The sequence below is a fragment of the Lipotes vexillifer genome, unplaced genomic scaffold (assembly GCF_000442215.2).
Source record: "Lipotes vexillifer unplaced genomic scaffold, Lipotes_vexillifer_v1.1 scaffold1088, whole genome shotgun sequence".
In the NCBI taxonomy this organism is placed as follows: domain Eukaryota; kingdom Metazoa; phylum Chordata; class Mammalia; order Artiodactyla; family Lipotidae; genus Lipotes; species Lipotes vexillifer.
This window is the reverse complement of record NW_006779738.1, coordinates 2,430,996-2,448,568: the sequence shown is the minus strand read 5'-3', so window position 1 is coordinate 2,448,568 and position 17,573 is coordinate 2,430,996. Positions and strand designations below refer to the sequence as shown.

Sequence of the window (17,573 nt, the reverse complement as noted above, 5' to 3'; positions counted from 1 at the left end):
AAAAAAAAAAAAAAAAAAAAAAAAAAGGATAAAAAATATCAGATGGCAACATGTGTAGTAAGGACCGGTACTGTCTTGTGAACTTGTGTGTCAGTTAAATATACCAATGTTTTTACTGATCACAGTGTAAAATTAAAGCTATTGCAGATCACAGTCAAAAAAGAGGGAAACCACTGATCTAGTCCAAGCCCCTTATTTCACCAATCAGGATATTAAGATAAAGAGGTTGAGAGGCTTGTCCAAGGTCATGCATGCACAGCCAGAGAGATGGGTCAAGAATCAGATGTCCTTACACCCCACTCCAGGGCTCTTAACATGAAAACCTAAAGACCAACACTCTATGTTAAGGACACTAAAATTATATCTATTTACATACACTAAAAAGCATATAAATAAAATATACACTATAAAGAAAATACACAATGAAATTATAGTCTATAGTCTATGTAGTCTACAGATAAAGCATCTTTATATAAATTTAACTGGAAATATATGAAAAAACGTTCCAAGAGCTATCAAGTGACAAGTATTTACTGAACCCTACTTATGAAAAACAAGATTCTAAGCACCGTAGAAGATACTACGCATAAAATATCCAGTCCTTGGATACAGGAAAATGGAGCTCTTTCTGCTTTCCACAGCTACATTTTAAAGATCCATTAGGTTTTCCCTGTGCTACGCCCAAAAGACAGGATTTTCAAAATAATCACCAATAACTCAGTGTCACCCAGTTCTCTTACTTAAGTAATAAGATGCGTGTATAACAGATCCACCTACCTCAGATCAGGCCCCTGGTTTACCGCCACTCCTCCCTCCTGGATACATGCCCAGCTCAGCAAGGTCTGTGGGAGGGGGCACCGGCTATATACCACGAGGTTAAGTCCCAAGGAAATGCAGGGGTATTCCTTCTCTTTGTTGAACTTTACAACTTGTGACTTCATTAGCATACTTTTTCAGCAAATGTTTCCTTTAAACACGATTTTTTTTTTTTTTTTTTTTTTTGTGGTACGTGGGCCTCTCACTGTTGTGGCCTCTCCCGTTGACGCACAGGCTCGGCGGCCATGGCTCACGGGCCCAGCAGGCGAACTCTCAACCACTGCGCCACCAGGGAAGCCCTAAACACGATTTTTTAAAAATATTGTTTCATTCTACTGAGTAATGTTAAGAATCACAAGTTTTGGGTTTCCCTGGTGGCACAGTGGTTAAGAATCCGCCTGCCAATTCAAGGGACACGGATTTGAGCCCTGGTCCAGGAAGATCCCACATGCTGCAGAGCAACTAAGCCCGTGCCCCACAACTACTGAGCGCTCTAGAGCCTGGTCCAGGAAGATCCCACATGCTGCAGAGCAACTAAGCCCGTGCCCCACAACTACTGAGCCTGCGCTCTAGAGCCCACGAGCCACAACTACTGAAGCCCATGTGTCATAACTATTAAGCCTGTGCTCTAGAGCCCATGAGCCACAACTACTGAAGCCCATGTGCCATAACTACTGAGCCTGCGCTTTAGAGCCCACGAGCCACAACTACTGAAGCCCGTGTGCCATAACTACTGAGCCTGCACTCTAGAGCCCACGAGCCACAACTACTGAAGCCCGTGTGCCATAACTACTGAGCCTGCGCTCTAGAGCCTGCAAGCCACAACTACTGAAGCCGGCATGCCTAGAGCCCGTGCTCCGCAACAAGAGAAGCCACCGCAGTGAGAAGCCCGCACATCACAAGAGTAGCCCCTGCTCGCCGCAGCTAGAGAATGCCCGTGCACAGCAATGAAGACCCAATGCAGCCAAAATGAATAAATAAATAAAAATAAATAAATGTATATTAAAAAAAGAAGAATCACAAGTTTTCCTGGGAGAATATTTTTCAAATTAAAAACAGAAGTAAAAGTAAAAATCTGCTTTATAGCCAATTTACCAAGAACTTTAATAAACAGTCTAATCACCAATTAAGAATAAGAAATCAGAGCAACAGTTGATACAGAATCCCTGTTGCTTAGTTATTAGGTTGATGAAATAAAATTAAAACCCAGAACTCCACTTATCCTAAGTGCAAGAGGAAGGAAGAAAAATGAGTGGCTATTATATACCAAACCTCAAAACCTTACTTCTTAGGGATTATGATTTGACCTTAGATCAATCAGTATTCCCACTTTAATTATTTACTTTGTCTAGATACAATCAGTATTAAGGTTACTTCATTTTTCTTTAAATTTACTCACTTTTAAATTTAGTCTCATCCCAAGTAATTCTTAAAATAACTCTCTGAAGTGTTAATTATTTCCAACATATGGTAAAATAATACATAACCACTAAAATTCTAAATGTTCACCCTACATCTAAAATCATCTCTCATACCATCAGCAGTAGTAACATGGTGAATGATCTGCCTACACCTTAAAACAAATGATTCAAAGGTACTATTGCAATGTGAATAACTGAAAAAGTGTCCATGTTTCACAATATGTAAAAAAATCCTAAAATTCAATACATGGATTTACCACAACTTTATTACCAGTAGTCAGTGGGGAAAACAAAGAAAAGGTTTCGGATAGCTACTTTTGTTTTTTCTGTTTCTTAGTTCGTCCACTTTTCTTCTGTCCTTTCTTTATCTTCTTCATGAGAACAGCTTTTTCTCCGATAAACAAAGTTTTAGAATGTTGTGCATTTTTTGAAGAAAAATTAGGTCCCTGCTTAGGTTTACTGACATTCTTCAAACTAGGATTTGAATTTTGTTTTAATTTTTCTTTATGGACAGAACGCATGACTCTGAGTTTTCTTCCCATCAGTTCAGAGTTATTTAATTTCAGAGCAAGATGAACAGCATCTGTATTCTGCAATAAAAATCAAAATATTAAATTTTCACCAGAAACTCATGTGCAAAGAAACGAGTAAAATGGTGACTTTTCTGGCTTAGAACAACTTTCAAGCTTGCATATAGAAACCCCTCTCATTTCCACAGCCAAGAAGTCCAATCCAAAGTACTGAACTACAAGCAGCTGTTCTTGAAGTTTTTTATTTTTATTTTTTTAATTTTTTTTGCGATACGCGGGCCCCCCACTGCTGCGGCCTCTCCCGCCACGGAGCACAGGCCCCGGACGCGCAGGCCCAGCGGCCATGGCCCACGGGCCCAGCCGCTTCGCGGCACGTGGGATCCTCCCGGACCGGGGCACGAACCCATGTCCCCTGCACCAGCAGGCGGACCCCCAACCACCGCGCCACCAGGGAAGCCCCTGTTCTTGTAGTTTTAATCATGCTCCCTCTCATGAGTTTCTCCCCAGGAAGCACTCAAGCTGCCCTGTCAAATAATCAGATAAGTCACAATCCAAGAGGCTTCATTTTTCTCAATGTAAATTCAATTAACGAGGTCAGTCCTACAGTGTCTTTTAAACCAATAAGCCTCCTCTTCACAAGGCTCTTCCTGAAAAAGCCCTGCTGTATTAGTTGATTTGAGAGCAGAGAACTCTCTATTACAGTCCTTGAGATGGACCAGTCAGACTAGATGCCTTGTAGGGTTCCCTTTAGGTCCAAAATTCTATTATTCTTTTATTCTAGTAGAGAGCCACTAAATGCTAACCACCCTGAATATTCATGACATGTCTGTTAAAGGACTTTACAAACTTATCAATAGTCAGAAGACAGAGCAGAGAAACAGTGAGGTAACTACATCACAGTCATGATGGCAGGCTGTGACTACGGTTCTTCAAAGCCGCCTGGTCATACATACTAAGAGCCTTAAAGATGGTCAGATGTCTTGACCTGGTTAGTGGTAACCCACTGGGGAGCTTTCCTAAAGAAGTAATCCAAAAATGGAGGCAAACATTTGAAGGAAAAAACATAGCCACTCTGATCTCATTATTACAGAGAAAAAGAGAGAACACTGCAAACATGCAACATTTGGCACACACTAGGGAAAAGACAGTATACACGTTCAGTGGAACATACATACATGACAGCAAACAACATAAAGCAGCTTGCAGAATCTTATGTTCACAAATATTAAGTTTGACCATAAAAAAGGCGGTGCAGGTGAAAACTGAAAGGAAGTACACGGATGGGCTGTTGTGAAGGGAAGGCCACATGTGTATTCTAATAATTTTAGGCATGAGACACTGGCTAATATTTAGTGAACTAAATATAACCAATTTTGTACAGAGACTAACATTCTCTTCTACCTGAGTGAACGATCAGTTCTTCTCTCCATTTTACAGAAGGTGGAGATTCAGAGATTTAATACCTTTACTATCCAGTATCTAAAACATTATTTAACAACATTAATGTGGAGAAATAACTAGAACATCTCCTGGTTGGATGCAATTATAGGAACAGGAGTCTATTATACTGTGGCGGGTTATGAATGTAGTTTTCTTAAGGTGGAATTTTGAGGATGACAGTGAGAGTTACGTCTGAAGGACACGACAGGGCAGCAATAACAGCCTCTCCAGGCACACTTCAAGGACAGTGACGATACATCAGCCTCCCTACCTCAAAGAGCACGTAGCCAAAGCCTCTGCTGGCTCCTGTAACTTGATCCCGCAGGATCCTTACAGCCACAGTGTTCCCACAGTCCAGAAAGTGTTTCTCAACTGCAGATTCTTCAGCTTCTAAAAACAGATTCAACCCCAGTGGAAGTGAGGGCTTGGAATCGCCTTAGGAAGCTGGAGATGTTTCATAATATACCAAGGGTAAGCACAGCCTCAAGGTAATCAGTCAAGTTACACCCCGCGCTTCTTAAAGGTAGTCTTAAAGCGAAACATTATGTTACCAACTCAGATGTTATTTGCATTACTTCAGTGATAAACAGGTACTTTATTTGTTTAAACAAACTTACTGTATGGGAGATTCCCCACAAATACAGATCTCTTGTCCCTCTGAAACACAAAGAGGGTTAATAAAAATCACTCATGGAGCAGAAAACAGAAGTCACCCTAAAGTCCACCCTTGTCCTCACCCCACACACCTGACGGGGCTCCATCTCCTGATTTCCCCGCCCTCCAGGCCCCTGTTTGATTCCCTTTCTTCCGCCTTCCCCGCTGAAGTGTGAGTGAGCCCCGGAGCGGGGAGTGCTTCTGTTCACAGCTGGCACTGACACACGGCAGTGCTCAAGGAAGGCCTGCTCTATTGGGGGTGGGCAAACTTTTTCTGGAAAGGGCCAGAAAGCAAATATTTTAGGCTTTGTGGGCCACGTGGTCTCTGCTGTACCTACCTGCCTGGTTGGGTGACAGAAAAACTTTATTAACAGAAACGGGCCGCAAACAGATTGGGCCCTCAGGCCAGTTTTCGGACCCCGTGCCGGGTCCACAATCAAAGCCAGGGCTGTCAGCCAGGCCTCTGTCATTTCTCGACTAGTTGCCCTGACGCCGACCGTAACGCACTCTGTGTCTGCGGTGAGTTATTGCAACTCACGCTTCATCCGTTTCAAGAAAGCTTGAGGAACAGCTTTGGACAAAACCCAGACTCCTCCCCATGGCAGGCCAGGGTCTTCATGATTGGCCTCCACCTATTTCTCCAACAGCTACTCTTATCCCGCCCCTCCTCACATGCCAGTCACTACTAACTGCATCAGGCTCTGCCATTCCCTCAGCAAATTAGGTTTTGGTCCCCACCATTCATACTGTTCAAAATTTTTTTGCCTGGATAACAGATCTTGCAAGACTGCTAGAACACCTGTTCTCCTGGAAACCCTCCTTTGTCCCTTCTTGCTGGCAACCCCCCAAATCAAATGCTCCATTCCTGAGCTGACAAAGCATCCTGTGCATTTATGACAGTATTTATCATAAAATCGTCTGCTCATCTTTACCTTTATCCTGTGAACTCCTAGAGAACTGAGTCTGTGTCTCAGCACTGAATGCCTGACACAGAGGACAGACTCAAAAACTGTTTAATGACTGATTTAACTTTAGACCTCAGTCTATAAAATAAGGTGCTGGCCCCGATGGTCTCTAACGTAATTTCTGGCCTCTCTCTCTAGGACTACTGGATCTAACGTATGGGTGGGAACCACTTTCTTGAAGCTGACGCTGACTTAGAGGGCATTAGCTGAGACCACAGAGGGCAAAGGCTGTCTCCTCTGTGCTTCCCGTATGCTCCCTGCTGACCCCACTGCTCTCCCAGCACAAGCTCAGAAGAGCTACTCACAGATGAGGTCTCAGATGCAAGATCCACTCTAACACGAAATCCATCTGCAATTTGGGCCCCATTTCTGGTATAAATACGAAGGGAAAATTGTTGTTAAAAACAAGTGCTGAGTTACTGGGATATTTGCTCTGAAGTGAAACCAAAGAATAAAGCATGGACTCATACACACTTAAATTACAATAATTCTGTCCAAACCTCAAAGAGATGAAATTACCTTTCCAGTGCTTTTGTAGCAGCACTCTCGTCCTTAAACACAACATAAGCGTTAATATTTTTCTGATCAGGATGAATTTTACGTCTACACCAAAAAAAAAGAAAAAAAAAAGAAAAAATAGACAATGTAAAATTTGTTAATCTCAAAGTCACTGAAATAAATATAGCTTGTTTTCCACTCTCAACACATATGACAAGAATTTCTGGGGGGAGTTTCATCTCTTTTAATAAATATTTAGTAATAACTCAAAAAGATAACACACAACTTACACAGATATGAGCTGAGCTGATACATGTGACTCAGGCCTCCTTACTAGTCATCACTGTGAGAGACCAGCAAGCGCCCCTGGGCAACCCACCACACTACAACTACTGGGCTGGCCACACAGTTCGTTCGAGTGACACCTTACGGGAAAACTCAAATGAACTTTTTGGCTAACCCAGCATCACCTTAGCTGCAGCTCTGTATCTAAGGCACACACAGATGGGAAAGACAACGTGCTTTTTCCTTTTTACTGTAAAATAAAAACTACACAGACATGTACAGCTTAGGGAATTCTTATAGGAACCACTTCCCTGCGTGTCTATGTGGTTTTATCACCCAAGTGTCTACTCCTAGACATACTTTGGTCTTGTCCAGTTTTCAACTTGAAAAGTCTTCTGACTCCTGTTTAATCTGTAGGATCCCCCATTTATCTCTTCATCTTATAGTGTGACCTACAGAATTTCCCTGGAAAAACCTGGCCAGCCAATAGCAACCATGAGGCCCCTCTGATTTTAAGATGCATTTTGATTTTTAAAATGTTAAGGTATGGGAAATGTCACCTTAGAATTGATGAAATATGATACTTATGATTTACAATAGAATTTTTAGGTGCAAAACTTTCTTATTCTCTTCAAACACTATGCCTGATTAAACGTCCTTGAAGTTTCTCATTTCTCATAGCACATTTTAAGGTATTTTGCAATTTTTATCCTTGACTCTACAATTTATGTTGAGGCTTGAAGACGAACATCTGACAAATTTATATGTTATTACAGACATAAGAAAACAATAAAACATGATGTTTTATCCAAATACAAACATCTATGAGGTTAAGAAATGGTCTCAATTTTAACCAAAATGGAAGATAATTTATGACTACTCCCTTTCTCTAATTATAGACTTACTTTATTGCTGCCAACTTTTTGGACAAAATTCCCTCTGCTGGAATCTTTTAGGAGAAAAAAAAAAGTATTAAAGAAAAATCATTGTTTAAAATATTATTTCAAAATAATTATAATTTAATTAATTGAATTCTAAATATCTAAGTCTGATATGATGTGATTAAAAACATTCTAAGGAAATACTGAATCAGAAACAACTGTCCTAGTGTTGTATGAACAGGACCTGGTGGCTGAGGACAAACATTTCCAATGACAGTGCCATATTCAGATTTCACAGGCAGTGACTCTCAAACCAGGCGGAAGTTACAAATGACTTGAAGGGATCTCTGGTCGTGAGGGGGCCATGATGCTGGAGACACACGTGAAGAGTGTTAAGGAAAACCGTTTGATAAAATCAGCATGGAAGAAAGGGACACTTCTAAATTAATACTGTGTATAATGCTATACGATTTTAAATATATCACTTGATAAATAATGTAAGAAGATACAACTTCAGTATCTGTAATTGGACAAATAAGGGAAAATCTCCTTTATATTCAGAGGCACGTCACTGTCAGTCATATAAGGGTCATACCTAAGAGTGAAGGGGGCAGGTAGGGAAAACTTTACAGAGAGGTGGAAATTCAAGTCAGCAACTGTGACTGTCAGCAATGTGTGCCAAATACCACCAGGTACAGAGAACACAAAGGTAAAAGGATACAGACTGCAAGTTCACAAGGCCAGGGGTGTCTATAAATGCCAACCCCATTTAGGGCAGTTACTATAAATCTCTGGAAGAGTTTTTTCTTTTAGTCATTCAATAGTTTATATAGTAAAACTAAGAAACTTGGACTATTTCTTCTCAGTCTGTTCTGCTCAAACTAACATATGGTCAAACTCTCAAAATACAGACAGGAAAACAGTATGACACATGAGAAATGCCCACGTGAATAACTGACATGGGAATACTGGTCATCAAAACACATCTATTGGATGCCTTCTAGGAGCTCTCAAGGACCTGTGTTCTGTTATTAAAGATATGAATGAATAAATATAAGGCAATAAAGTACAAAAAGAATATATATACAGTGAAATACTACTCAGCCATAAAAAAGAAGGAAATCTTGCCATTTGCGACAACATGGATAGATGCTGAGGGTATTATGCTAAGTGAACTAAGTCAACGACAGATGCTGTATGATGTCACTTATATGTGCAATTAAAAAAACACAACAGGGAGTTCCCTGGCGGTCCAGTGGTTAGGACTCTGAGCTCTCACAGCCGAGGGCCTGGGTTCAACCCCTGGTCAGGGAACTAAGATCCTGCAAGCGGCACAGCCAAAAACAAACAAAACAAAACTCAGAGATACGGAGAACAGACTGGCTGTCACCAGAGGAGAAGGGGGTTGAAAGTGGGTGAAATGGGTGAAGGGGGTCAACCGCATGGTAAACAAAGACAGAACTGTTATGCTGAACACCTGAAACTAACATAATGTTATATACCAATTTGACATCAATTAAAAAAAGAAAAAAATGAACTGAGCAAAAGGACAAGGGTGGGAAAGCCCAAGCATATGATTGGCAACGAGGGCAGCTCCCGGGTTGCAGGACAGTCCCATGTAGAAGAACGCAGGGCCCCAGGGCCACCCTGTGCAGGCTGTCAGGCAAAGAACCAAGGACACTGACAGCGAGAAAAATGAAAAGCTTTTAGGGAACGCCATACATATTTGATGTGCACCAGGTGCAGGTGCTAGTGACCCAAGGAGGAGCCACACAAACAGGGTGTTTGTAGTCACAGCTCACAGTCTGGTGGGACAGGAGCTCTAACAATGATAGAGCGGTGTCATAAGGACTACAGTGAAGCACAGGGTGCTGCAGGGTGCACAGCAGGGTCACCTGACTTACCAATAATCCAGGGACAGGGAAGAATCAGGGCAGGCCCCCCAAAGGGAACTCCAGGCCAAGGCAGGGGTGGTGGTGTGTATAATATTCACGGGAGGGGAGGTGGAGGGGAGGAATTCTGGGCAGGGGGCCCAGGAGGAAGTACTTTAGGAAGATTAAGCTGACGGTGGTGCGATGGATGCATCTGAGGCAGACTGAAAGCAGGACCTGTAAAAGGCCTCTGCAACTCTTCTGGCAAGAGCTGTGAACACTAAGGTGGAACAATGGAAAAAGAAAGAACTCCTCTTGGGAAGAAACCACAGCTGAAAAACAGCAGGTGGCATAGGCTGGGGTGGGGGACTGACGGAGGTAAAGCACAGACGCGCTAAAAACGGGCAGGACACCCAAGTGGATGTGTCAGGCAAGGATCTGATATGAGGAAACAGGACTCAGAAGGGCAGACAAAATACACACGTGATAAGCGTGAGGAACAAACAACATGATAGGAATTATGGAGACTGAACCAAATCCTTGGGAAATGTCTCCTTTCAGAGAAGTGGGCGGTTTTGCCCGCTGGGGACATCTGGCAATGTCTGGGAATATATTTGGCTGTTACAACTGGGGTGGGGAGGATGCTACCAGCACCTAGCAGGCAGAGGCCAGGGGTCCTGCATCGCACAGGGCAGCCTCCAACACTAAGAGCTAACCAGCAGCAAAAGTCAATAGTATCAAGGCTGAGAAACCCCATTTTAGACAATCACGTTGAGAAAAAGCAGTTGGAAACAAGGAACAAACATCTCCTACACTATACTAATACATATTAATTACATTAAAAAACATATGAGTGATGCTTATTCATGCTCCAAGGAACATGGCTATAACTGGTCTAGAGTGCTCAGCTGGTAAAATCAGATACCATTTATTTCCATAAAGTTTTAACATTAAATTGATTAAAAACATACTTTATCTTTCTATGTCAGACCATTAAGTACTGCTCTGCAGCGTCATGCAAACCCCTCATATGAACACCTATGATTCCAGAAATGCTACTCAACAGGTGTGAACATTGACACACAAACAAAAGTCACCCATCCACCCTCCAAAGTACACTTAGTAAGGACAGCATTTTACTATTTAAACTCATTAAATTAGCTAACAAAGTCCAAGAGTCAGCAATCGATACTAGTGTGATTCTTCTTTGGGGCTAGATTTGAGCCTGTCGGTTCTAAGGTTAAAGTCAAGGGCTCCTCCATCTCACTAAAACCAACACATGAATAAGTCGGATTTAAATGCAAAACATTTTAAGATTATGCAATTTTAAGGGGGCGGAACACATACCAGAGAACGAAATCGTACAGATTCTATCTGTCCGTACTCTTTAAAAAATGACTTCAGCTTCTAAAATAAAAAAAAACATATATATACACACATATATACATATATTTCAGTCCACTTTCAGAACATCAAATAAATACCACAAAAAGGAATTAAGTAAAACGATCTGATAATCTTTTCCTGCCATGTTTTCAGAATATTTCAGGAAAAGTAGGTAACTATTCAGTTAGAAGACAAAAAACTTTTACTGAAACTTATATAAAAACACAATTCAAGTTCATGTTAGTATCTATAAGGTACACAACATTTTTTCTTTCAATCTTTTATAATCTTTACTACAGGTAAACTTAAGATTATATATTCCATAAATTCTCTCATCTTTTCACACTGGCTTATTTAAACCAGAAATGGATTTTAAGGATCCTTATGTCACCATGGGAAATTCCCCAACTGTCTGGAATTAAGACCATCAGATTGAAGAAAAGTCTTAGGATGAATTTTATACATTATTCTTATGACTGGCTCAGGATGTGAAGAATGTGTATGTTTTACAGCTTGCACAATAATTTCTATAAGCAATTTTAATCCAAAAATAACTTATTAAATGTGTAAAGCACCACAAACACTCCCTTCCCTTGAGGAAGATAAGTAACCAAAACTACGCTGGAAAGTCAAATGGGTTACGTTCTACAAAATAATCACACATCAAAGGGGACAAAAGGGCAAGGGGGAAAGGGAAAAACCAGGAAGTAACTTTCTAGTACTGTTTTGTTTTTAAGAAAGTGGAATTGAAATTGTTCTTCAAAAGATAAGCAGGATTTTAACCAAAGGGATTGCCACCAGGGTGACTATCACATAAACACACAGAAAGTAAAGGGCACGTCTTGATTTAGTGAACCCCACATAATGGAAGAAACTTAGGATGTATGTATTCATTTACACGACAAATATTCAACAAGCCTCTACTACACACCAGGCACTGTTTCAAGTGCTAAGGGATAGAGCAGTGAAGAAAAGAGATAAACATCCCCGCACGTATGGCGCTTCCGTTCTAGTGGCATATAAGAGACGATAGAGCTGGAGGAAAAAACCAGATAGGAGACCACTGCAATATTTCAGACAAGACTTGCAAAAGCCTGAATTAGGGCAGTGACTGGGAATGGAAAGGAGCAGGTGGATACTGGAATCAATCTATAGAATGATATATGTAGTCATTTATAATGAAGTTACATATTAATGATTTATTTAATAAAGTAACAGTAAACAAAACCACAAATTATTAATTTCTCTGCATGTTAACGATATACAGACTACACACTCACCTTCTTATTACAGGTGACAGGCAAATTCCCAACAAACACAGTTCTCTCATTCTTTAATCTCTCTTCTTGGTTGGTTTGAATTTTCTTTCTTTGATTTACAACTGTCTGATCTCCATCATTAAGTACTTCTTTATCGGCAATTTTAACACCAGATTGAGAATTTTTCCTTTTCTTCCCTTGTTTCTGGTGAATTTCTTCTTCTAAATCAGCACTTGCTAAAGCATTTTCTCTTTTTAAGTCAAAAAAAAAAAAAAAGTCATGGAAGTCAGGTCTAGTACTTGACAAAGCACATTGATTAGAAACACTTCCCATCTACTTCTGGCCCTCCTATATATCAACTTACCATTCACAAATACATCTACATTTAAACAGCATTATCAAAAAGTGACTGGTATCTTTAGGAAACTCAAGAATTAGAAAAAGTTAAGGTCAATTTCTGAAGATAGGTTAAAACTGTCAGGTAATAAGCAGAGCAACAAAAGTTCATTTAAACAGAAGTTGGCTCACTTAAAGCTTTGGGGATTTAGTTTACACTCTACCAATGCCTAATTCCATTCTCTGCTCTAGAATTCTAGGGTTACTGCAGCACTCCCAGGGGGTCTATGAAGATTAATATACCGGCAAAGTACTTAACTTTGTAAAAGCAATCTGGCGAAGAGGAGAAATCAGATTTCCTACTGCAATATTTAAAGGACTGCTTGTCAAAAGTAAATTCCGCCAATATTGTAAAGTACTGGTGCACTTGGGTAAAGAGAAAATGGAAATGGTCCAAAAAGAGAAATGGAACAGGAACTTAGGAGTGAGGGGAGAGAATGGGTAGTAGGAGTCATAAAACTCATTCATTCATTCATTCAATAAATATTTACTACTCAGTTCTAGCCTCTGGAGATACAAAGATAAAAGAGACTATTAGAAGCCTTTCAGTAGTCCAGTCTCTGGAGCGATAGGCAAGGTTCACCATAAAATAGTTAACGTGTATAATATATGGGGTAGAAACATAAAAGAAACAAGAAAGGCTCTCACAGAAGGAAAGGCAGTGTATAGCACATGGTCAGTCCTCAGTAAATGTTGACCGTTTCATCCCTCCACTAGACCACAAGCTCCAGTAAGGAGAGGGTCAATGTCTAGTTTTTTGTTCACTATGGTATATAAAATACGTAATAGGAGTGAAAGGAAATGAGACAGTATGTCAAGGAGGACCATGCCTGTTATGCAAAAGTGCTCAGATTTTTATCCCAAAGAGGATGGGGAGCCCCTGAAGACTTTGAAAGTGCCTAAAAGAGATCATTTGGGCAGCAGAGCAGAAGACAATTATGAAAGGGACAAGGCTGGATAAGGGAGACCAGTAAGGAGAGAGTTAAAACTGCAGGCATCTCAGAAGACAACAGACCCACCAGATCAAGGGAGAGGGTGGAAAGGGGAAGCAGATTAAAAGAGATAATTAAAAGACAGTATCATTAGGACTTGGCAACTGATTAGATATGCAGGGAAAAGAGTCTAAGTTGACTCCCAAGTCACAGGCTCGGGCAACAGGAAGGCTGATGGTACCACTCATGCAGAGGAACAGGTGTGATGAGGATAATAAGCTCGGTTTGAAGCATCCTGAATTTGAGGTGTATATGAATATAGAGCTAGAGATGCCAGTAGACAAACAGATATACAGGTTTATAGATCAAGAAAGAGAGATGAGAACTGTGGAGCCACAAGGACCGGGAGACTGCCCGGAAGGAAGGGTGTGAAAAAAGTCATGAGAAGATGACCAAGAACAGAATCCCGAGGGAAATCAACATTTAAGGAATAGTCAGAAGGAAAGTGCCCACAATACCACTGAGAAGGAGCAGAAAGACAAGAGGAGGAAGAGAAGAGACTGCTATCAAAGACTCCAACAGCTTCGAGACGAAAAGCAACCACATGACATGTAAAAGCAAGGACTCAGACAAAGGCTAAATATGGCATCTAGGTCAGGATGGCTTCCCTGAGCACTGTTTCAGAAGTATGGTCATATCACATAAAAACTAACACAACAAACAAACAACCAGAGTGCAAGTTCGTGGAAAAGAAAACAGATCAAGAAAAGGAAGAGAGCGCAAGTATAAACATCTTTTTCTAAAAGCTTGGCAATGAAGGGAAGGTTTGAAGGGATGGAGCAAACAGGGACACATGACTGCAGATGGGGTTTTGCTGGATTTCTTTTTTTAGGATGAGACTCTTGAGAGGACAGATCAAAGATACATACATACATACATACATACATACATACATACATACATATATATATATATATATATATATGATGACATAAACCCTAAGGAGGCAGAAGAGGTATGTGCTATATATAAACAGCACAGGCAACTGAATTAATCTTGGACAAGGAGGAAGACACCCTTCTCTGAAAGGGGAAGAAATTAAAGATGTGCATAGTTACAGGCAGTAGGAGAACCAGAAGCAGTAGCTCACAACTGTTAGCAATTAAAAAAAATAACTCTCAGAGGAATTCCCTGGCGGTCCAGTGGTTAGGATTCCAGGCTTTCACTGCTGGGGGCCCAGGTTCAATCCCTGGTCAGGGAACTAAGATCCCACAAGCTCCCTGGTGCAGCCAAAAAAAAAAAAAAAAACAGATATACAGGTTTATAGATCAAGAAAGAGAGATGAGAACTGTGGAGCCACAAGGACCGGGAGACTGCCCGGAAGGAAGGGTGTGAAAAAAGTCATGAGAAGATGACCAAGAACAGAATCCCGAGGGAAATCAACATTTAAGGAATAGTCAGAAGGAAAGTGCCCACAATACCACTGAGAAGGAGCAGAAAGACAAGAGGAGGAAGAGAAGAGACTGCTATCAAAGACTCCAACAGCTTCGAGACGAAAAGCAACCACATGACATGTAAAAGCAAGGACTCAGACAAAGGCTAAATATGGCATCTAGGTCAGGATGGCTTCCCTGAGCACTGTTTCAGAAGTATGGTCATATCACATAAAAACTAACACAACAAACAAACAACCAGAGTGCAAGTTCGTGGAAAAGAAAACAGATCAAGAAAAGGAAGAGAGCGCAAGTATAAACATCTTTTTCTAAAAGCTTGGCAATGAAGGGAAGGTTTGAAGGGATGGAGCAAACAGGGACACATGACTGCAGATGGGGTTTTGCTGGATTTCTTTTTTTAGGATGAGACTCTTGAGAGGACAGATCAAAGATACATACATACATACATACATACATACATACATACATACATACATACATACATACATACATACATACATACATACATACATACATACATACATACATACATACATACATACATACATACATACATACATACATACATACATACATACATACATACATACATACATACATACATACATACATACATACATACATACATACATACATACATACATACATATATATATATATATATATATGATGACATAAACCCTAAGGAGGCAGAAGAGGTATGTGCTATATATAAACAGCACAGGCAACTGAATTAATCTTGGACAAGGAGGAAGACACCCTTCTCTGAAAGGGGAAGAAATTAAAGATGTGCATAGTTACAGGCAGTAGGAGAACCAGAAGCAGTAGCTCACAACTGTTAGCAATTAAAAAAAATAACTCTCAGAGGAATTCCCTGGCGGTCCAGTGGTTAGGATTCCAGGCTTTCACTGCTGGGGGCCCAGGTTCAATCCCTGGTCAGGGAACTAAGATCCCACAAGCTCCCTGGTGCAGCCAAAAAAAAAAAAAAAAAAAAAAATCAGATTAGGTAACAAGATCACCTGCCAAGAGAGAACAGAGAGATAAAGGGCATGAAGACAGTGGCCTGACAGGCTGAGGAAAGTTAATGAGGAACCTATAATGGTACTGCTATATGGATCTCAATTCAAATAAACTGTTTTTTTAAAAAAATTAAACTAATGGGGGAAATTTGATCTCTGACTGAATAAGTTTAAGAAAAGCAAACTCATCTTTTCCATACGTGCTGAAATATTTATAGATGAAACCTAAGTCTTAGGTTTGCTTCCAAATAATGAGGGGGAAATGAATAGGGTAAAGATGAAACAAGATTTGCCAAGTATTAATAACTGCTGATGCTGGGTACATGGGGTTCCTTACCCTTTTCAACTTTTGAAAATGTATGGGACTTTCCATAATAAAAATTTTTAAATTATAACTATGAAGTGAGAAAAGAAATTAAGATGAACATTGCTGGTATAAGAATGTCAATTTCTTTACCATCTAATTTCTTTAACATCAACTAGGAGAGAAATTTTACCAACCTGTTTGCCAACTTTCGGTCTGCATCAGAAAGTTTCTTCTTCAGTTTCATTTTTTTGGCAGGTTCTTGCAAAAGCGGTCTTTGGATTTGGGATGAACTTTCTTCCTCCTCATCCCGTTTCCTTTTTTTGGTGGTTTCCTTTTAAAAGTTTGAAGTTATGTTTCAGACCTCATCCTTCTTAATAATTCAGTGGTCTTTCTAAAGTAGCATCTTTTCTCTCTCACTGATATGTCCAGTAATGAAAGATTACTTAAAATTGATCCTTACCTGCCCCACTTTAGAAAGCATGCCCTGCAAGGTAGGTTGCTTGCTTCTAAAGTTGTTCTAATGGGCCATTCGGGGTATAACGTAGTGACTTACTTCAGGCACAGGCACATACACGGGTTGAAGCTGAGGCTCCAAAGAGCCGAAGAGGGAAGCCAGCCGACCCGTGCTGCCTCTGGAGGGCCGCTTGCCGTGGAATAAACTACTGGCGACTTGTCCAACCTCATAGTCTCCTGCCAGATTCCCACAAGCGCCGTCCTCCGGGTTCTCTCTAGACACGAACATCAGAGACTCAGCGACACGACGCCACGCCCCACCCCTAGCGCCCCGAGGTCCCGAACGCATACTCCGGCCCAGGCAGACGAGCCACGGGCCACTCACCCCTCCCGCGCACTCCTCTTTTTCTTCCGTTTGTTTTTCTCTTCCAGGGCCATTCTTATCCGAGGCCTCCGAGAGGGCGGGAGCACGTGAGCCCGCAAGCACGTGAGCCCGCACTTCCGGGTCCCGGCCACTCCGTCTCGGAGCCACGCCCCTTCCGCCCCGGGAGTCACTCTGCGGACGCCGTGGGGGCGGAGACGGCGGGCATAGGGGCGGAGACAGCGGGCGAAGGACCCGGGCCCAGGCTTCCGGACCAGTTTGTACCTCTGTCTGAGACCTAGTCTTGGGAGGGAAGTCTTCCGAGGGTAGTTGAGGCCTTAAGTACGAATAAGAATCAGCCAGGGGCTTCCCTGGTGGCGCAGTGGGTGAGAGTCCGCCTGCCGATGCAGGGGATGCGGGTTCGTGCCCCGGTCTGGGAAGATCCCACATGCCGCGGAGCGGCTGGGCCCGTGAGCCATGGCCGCTGAGGCTGCGCGTCCGGAGCCTGTGCTCCGCAACGGGAGAGGCCACAACAGTGAGAGGCCCACATACCGCAAAAAAAAAAAAAGAATCAGCCAGGCTGGGACTGGGGTGTCAGTCCAAGCAAAGGGAAAACACTTAGGAAAACCCCTGAGTTGTCGAAGA

General features: G+C 41.6%; 1 protein-coding gene across 1 annotated transcript; it reads right to left on the bottom strand.

Moving 5' to 3' along the window:
- Positions 1 to 2,548: 2,548 nt before the first annotated feature.
- RBM34 (RNA binding motif protein 34) lies at positions 2,549 to 17,005 on the bottom strand. The gene is made up of 11 exons (XM_007452952.1): positions 16,953 to 17,005; positions 16,668 to 16,842; positions 16,309 to 16,445; positions 12,028 to 12,256; positions 10,709 to 10,768; positions 7,515 to 7,558; positions 6,346 to 6,429; positions 6,132 to 6,195; positions 4,825 to 4,864; positions 4,479 to 4,597; positions 2,549 to 2,827 (listed from the first exon to the last, which is right to left on the bottom strand). The coding sequence occupies exons 1-11, from the start codon at positions 17,003 to 17,005 to the stop codon at positions 2,549 to 2,551; spliced, it is 1,284 nt and encodes a 427-aa protein (XP_007453014.1).
- Positions 17,006 to 17,573: the final 568 nt, after the last annotated feature.

Excerpts from the sequence above, each read along its gene's own strand:
- RBM34 (XM_007452952.1), bottom strand. The coding sequence starts at position 17,005 with ATGGCCCTGGAAGAGAAAAACAAACGGAAGAAAAAGAGGAGTGCGCGG. Across the intron at positions 16,446-16,667 it reads TGTATGTGCCTGTGCCTGAA|GAAACCACCAAAAAAAGGAA; the intron begins GTAAGTCACTAC and ends AACTTTTAAAAG. Across the intron at positions 12,257-16,308 it reads GACCGAAAGTTGGCAAACAG|AGAAAATGCTTTAGCAAGTG; the intron begins GTTGGTAAAATT and ends TGACTTAAAAAG.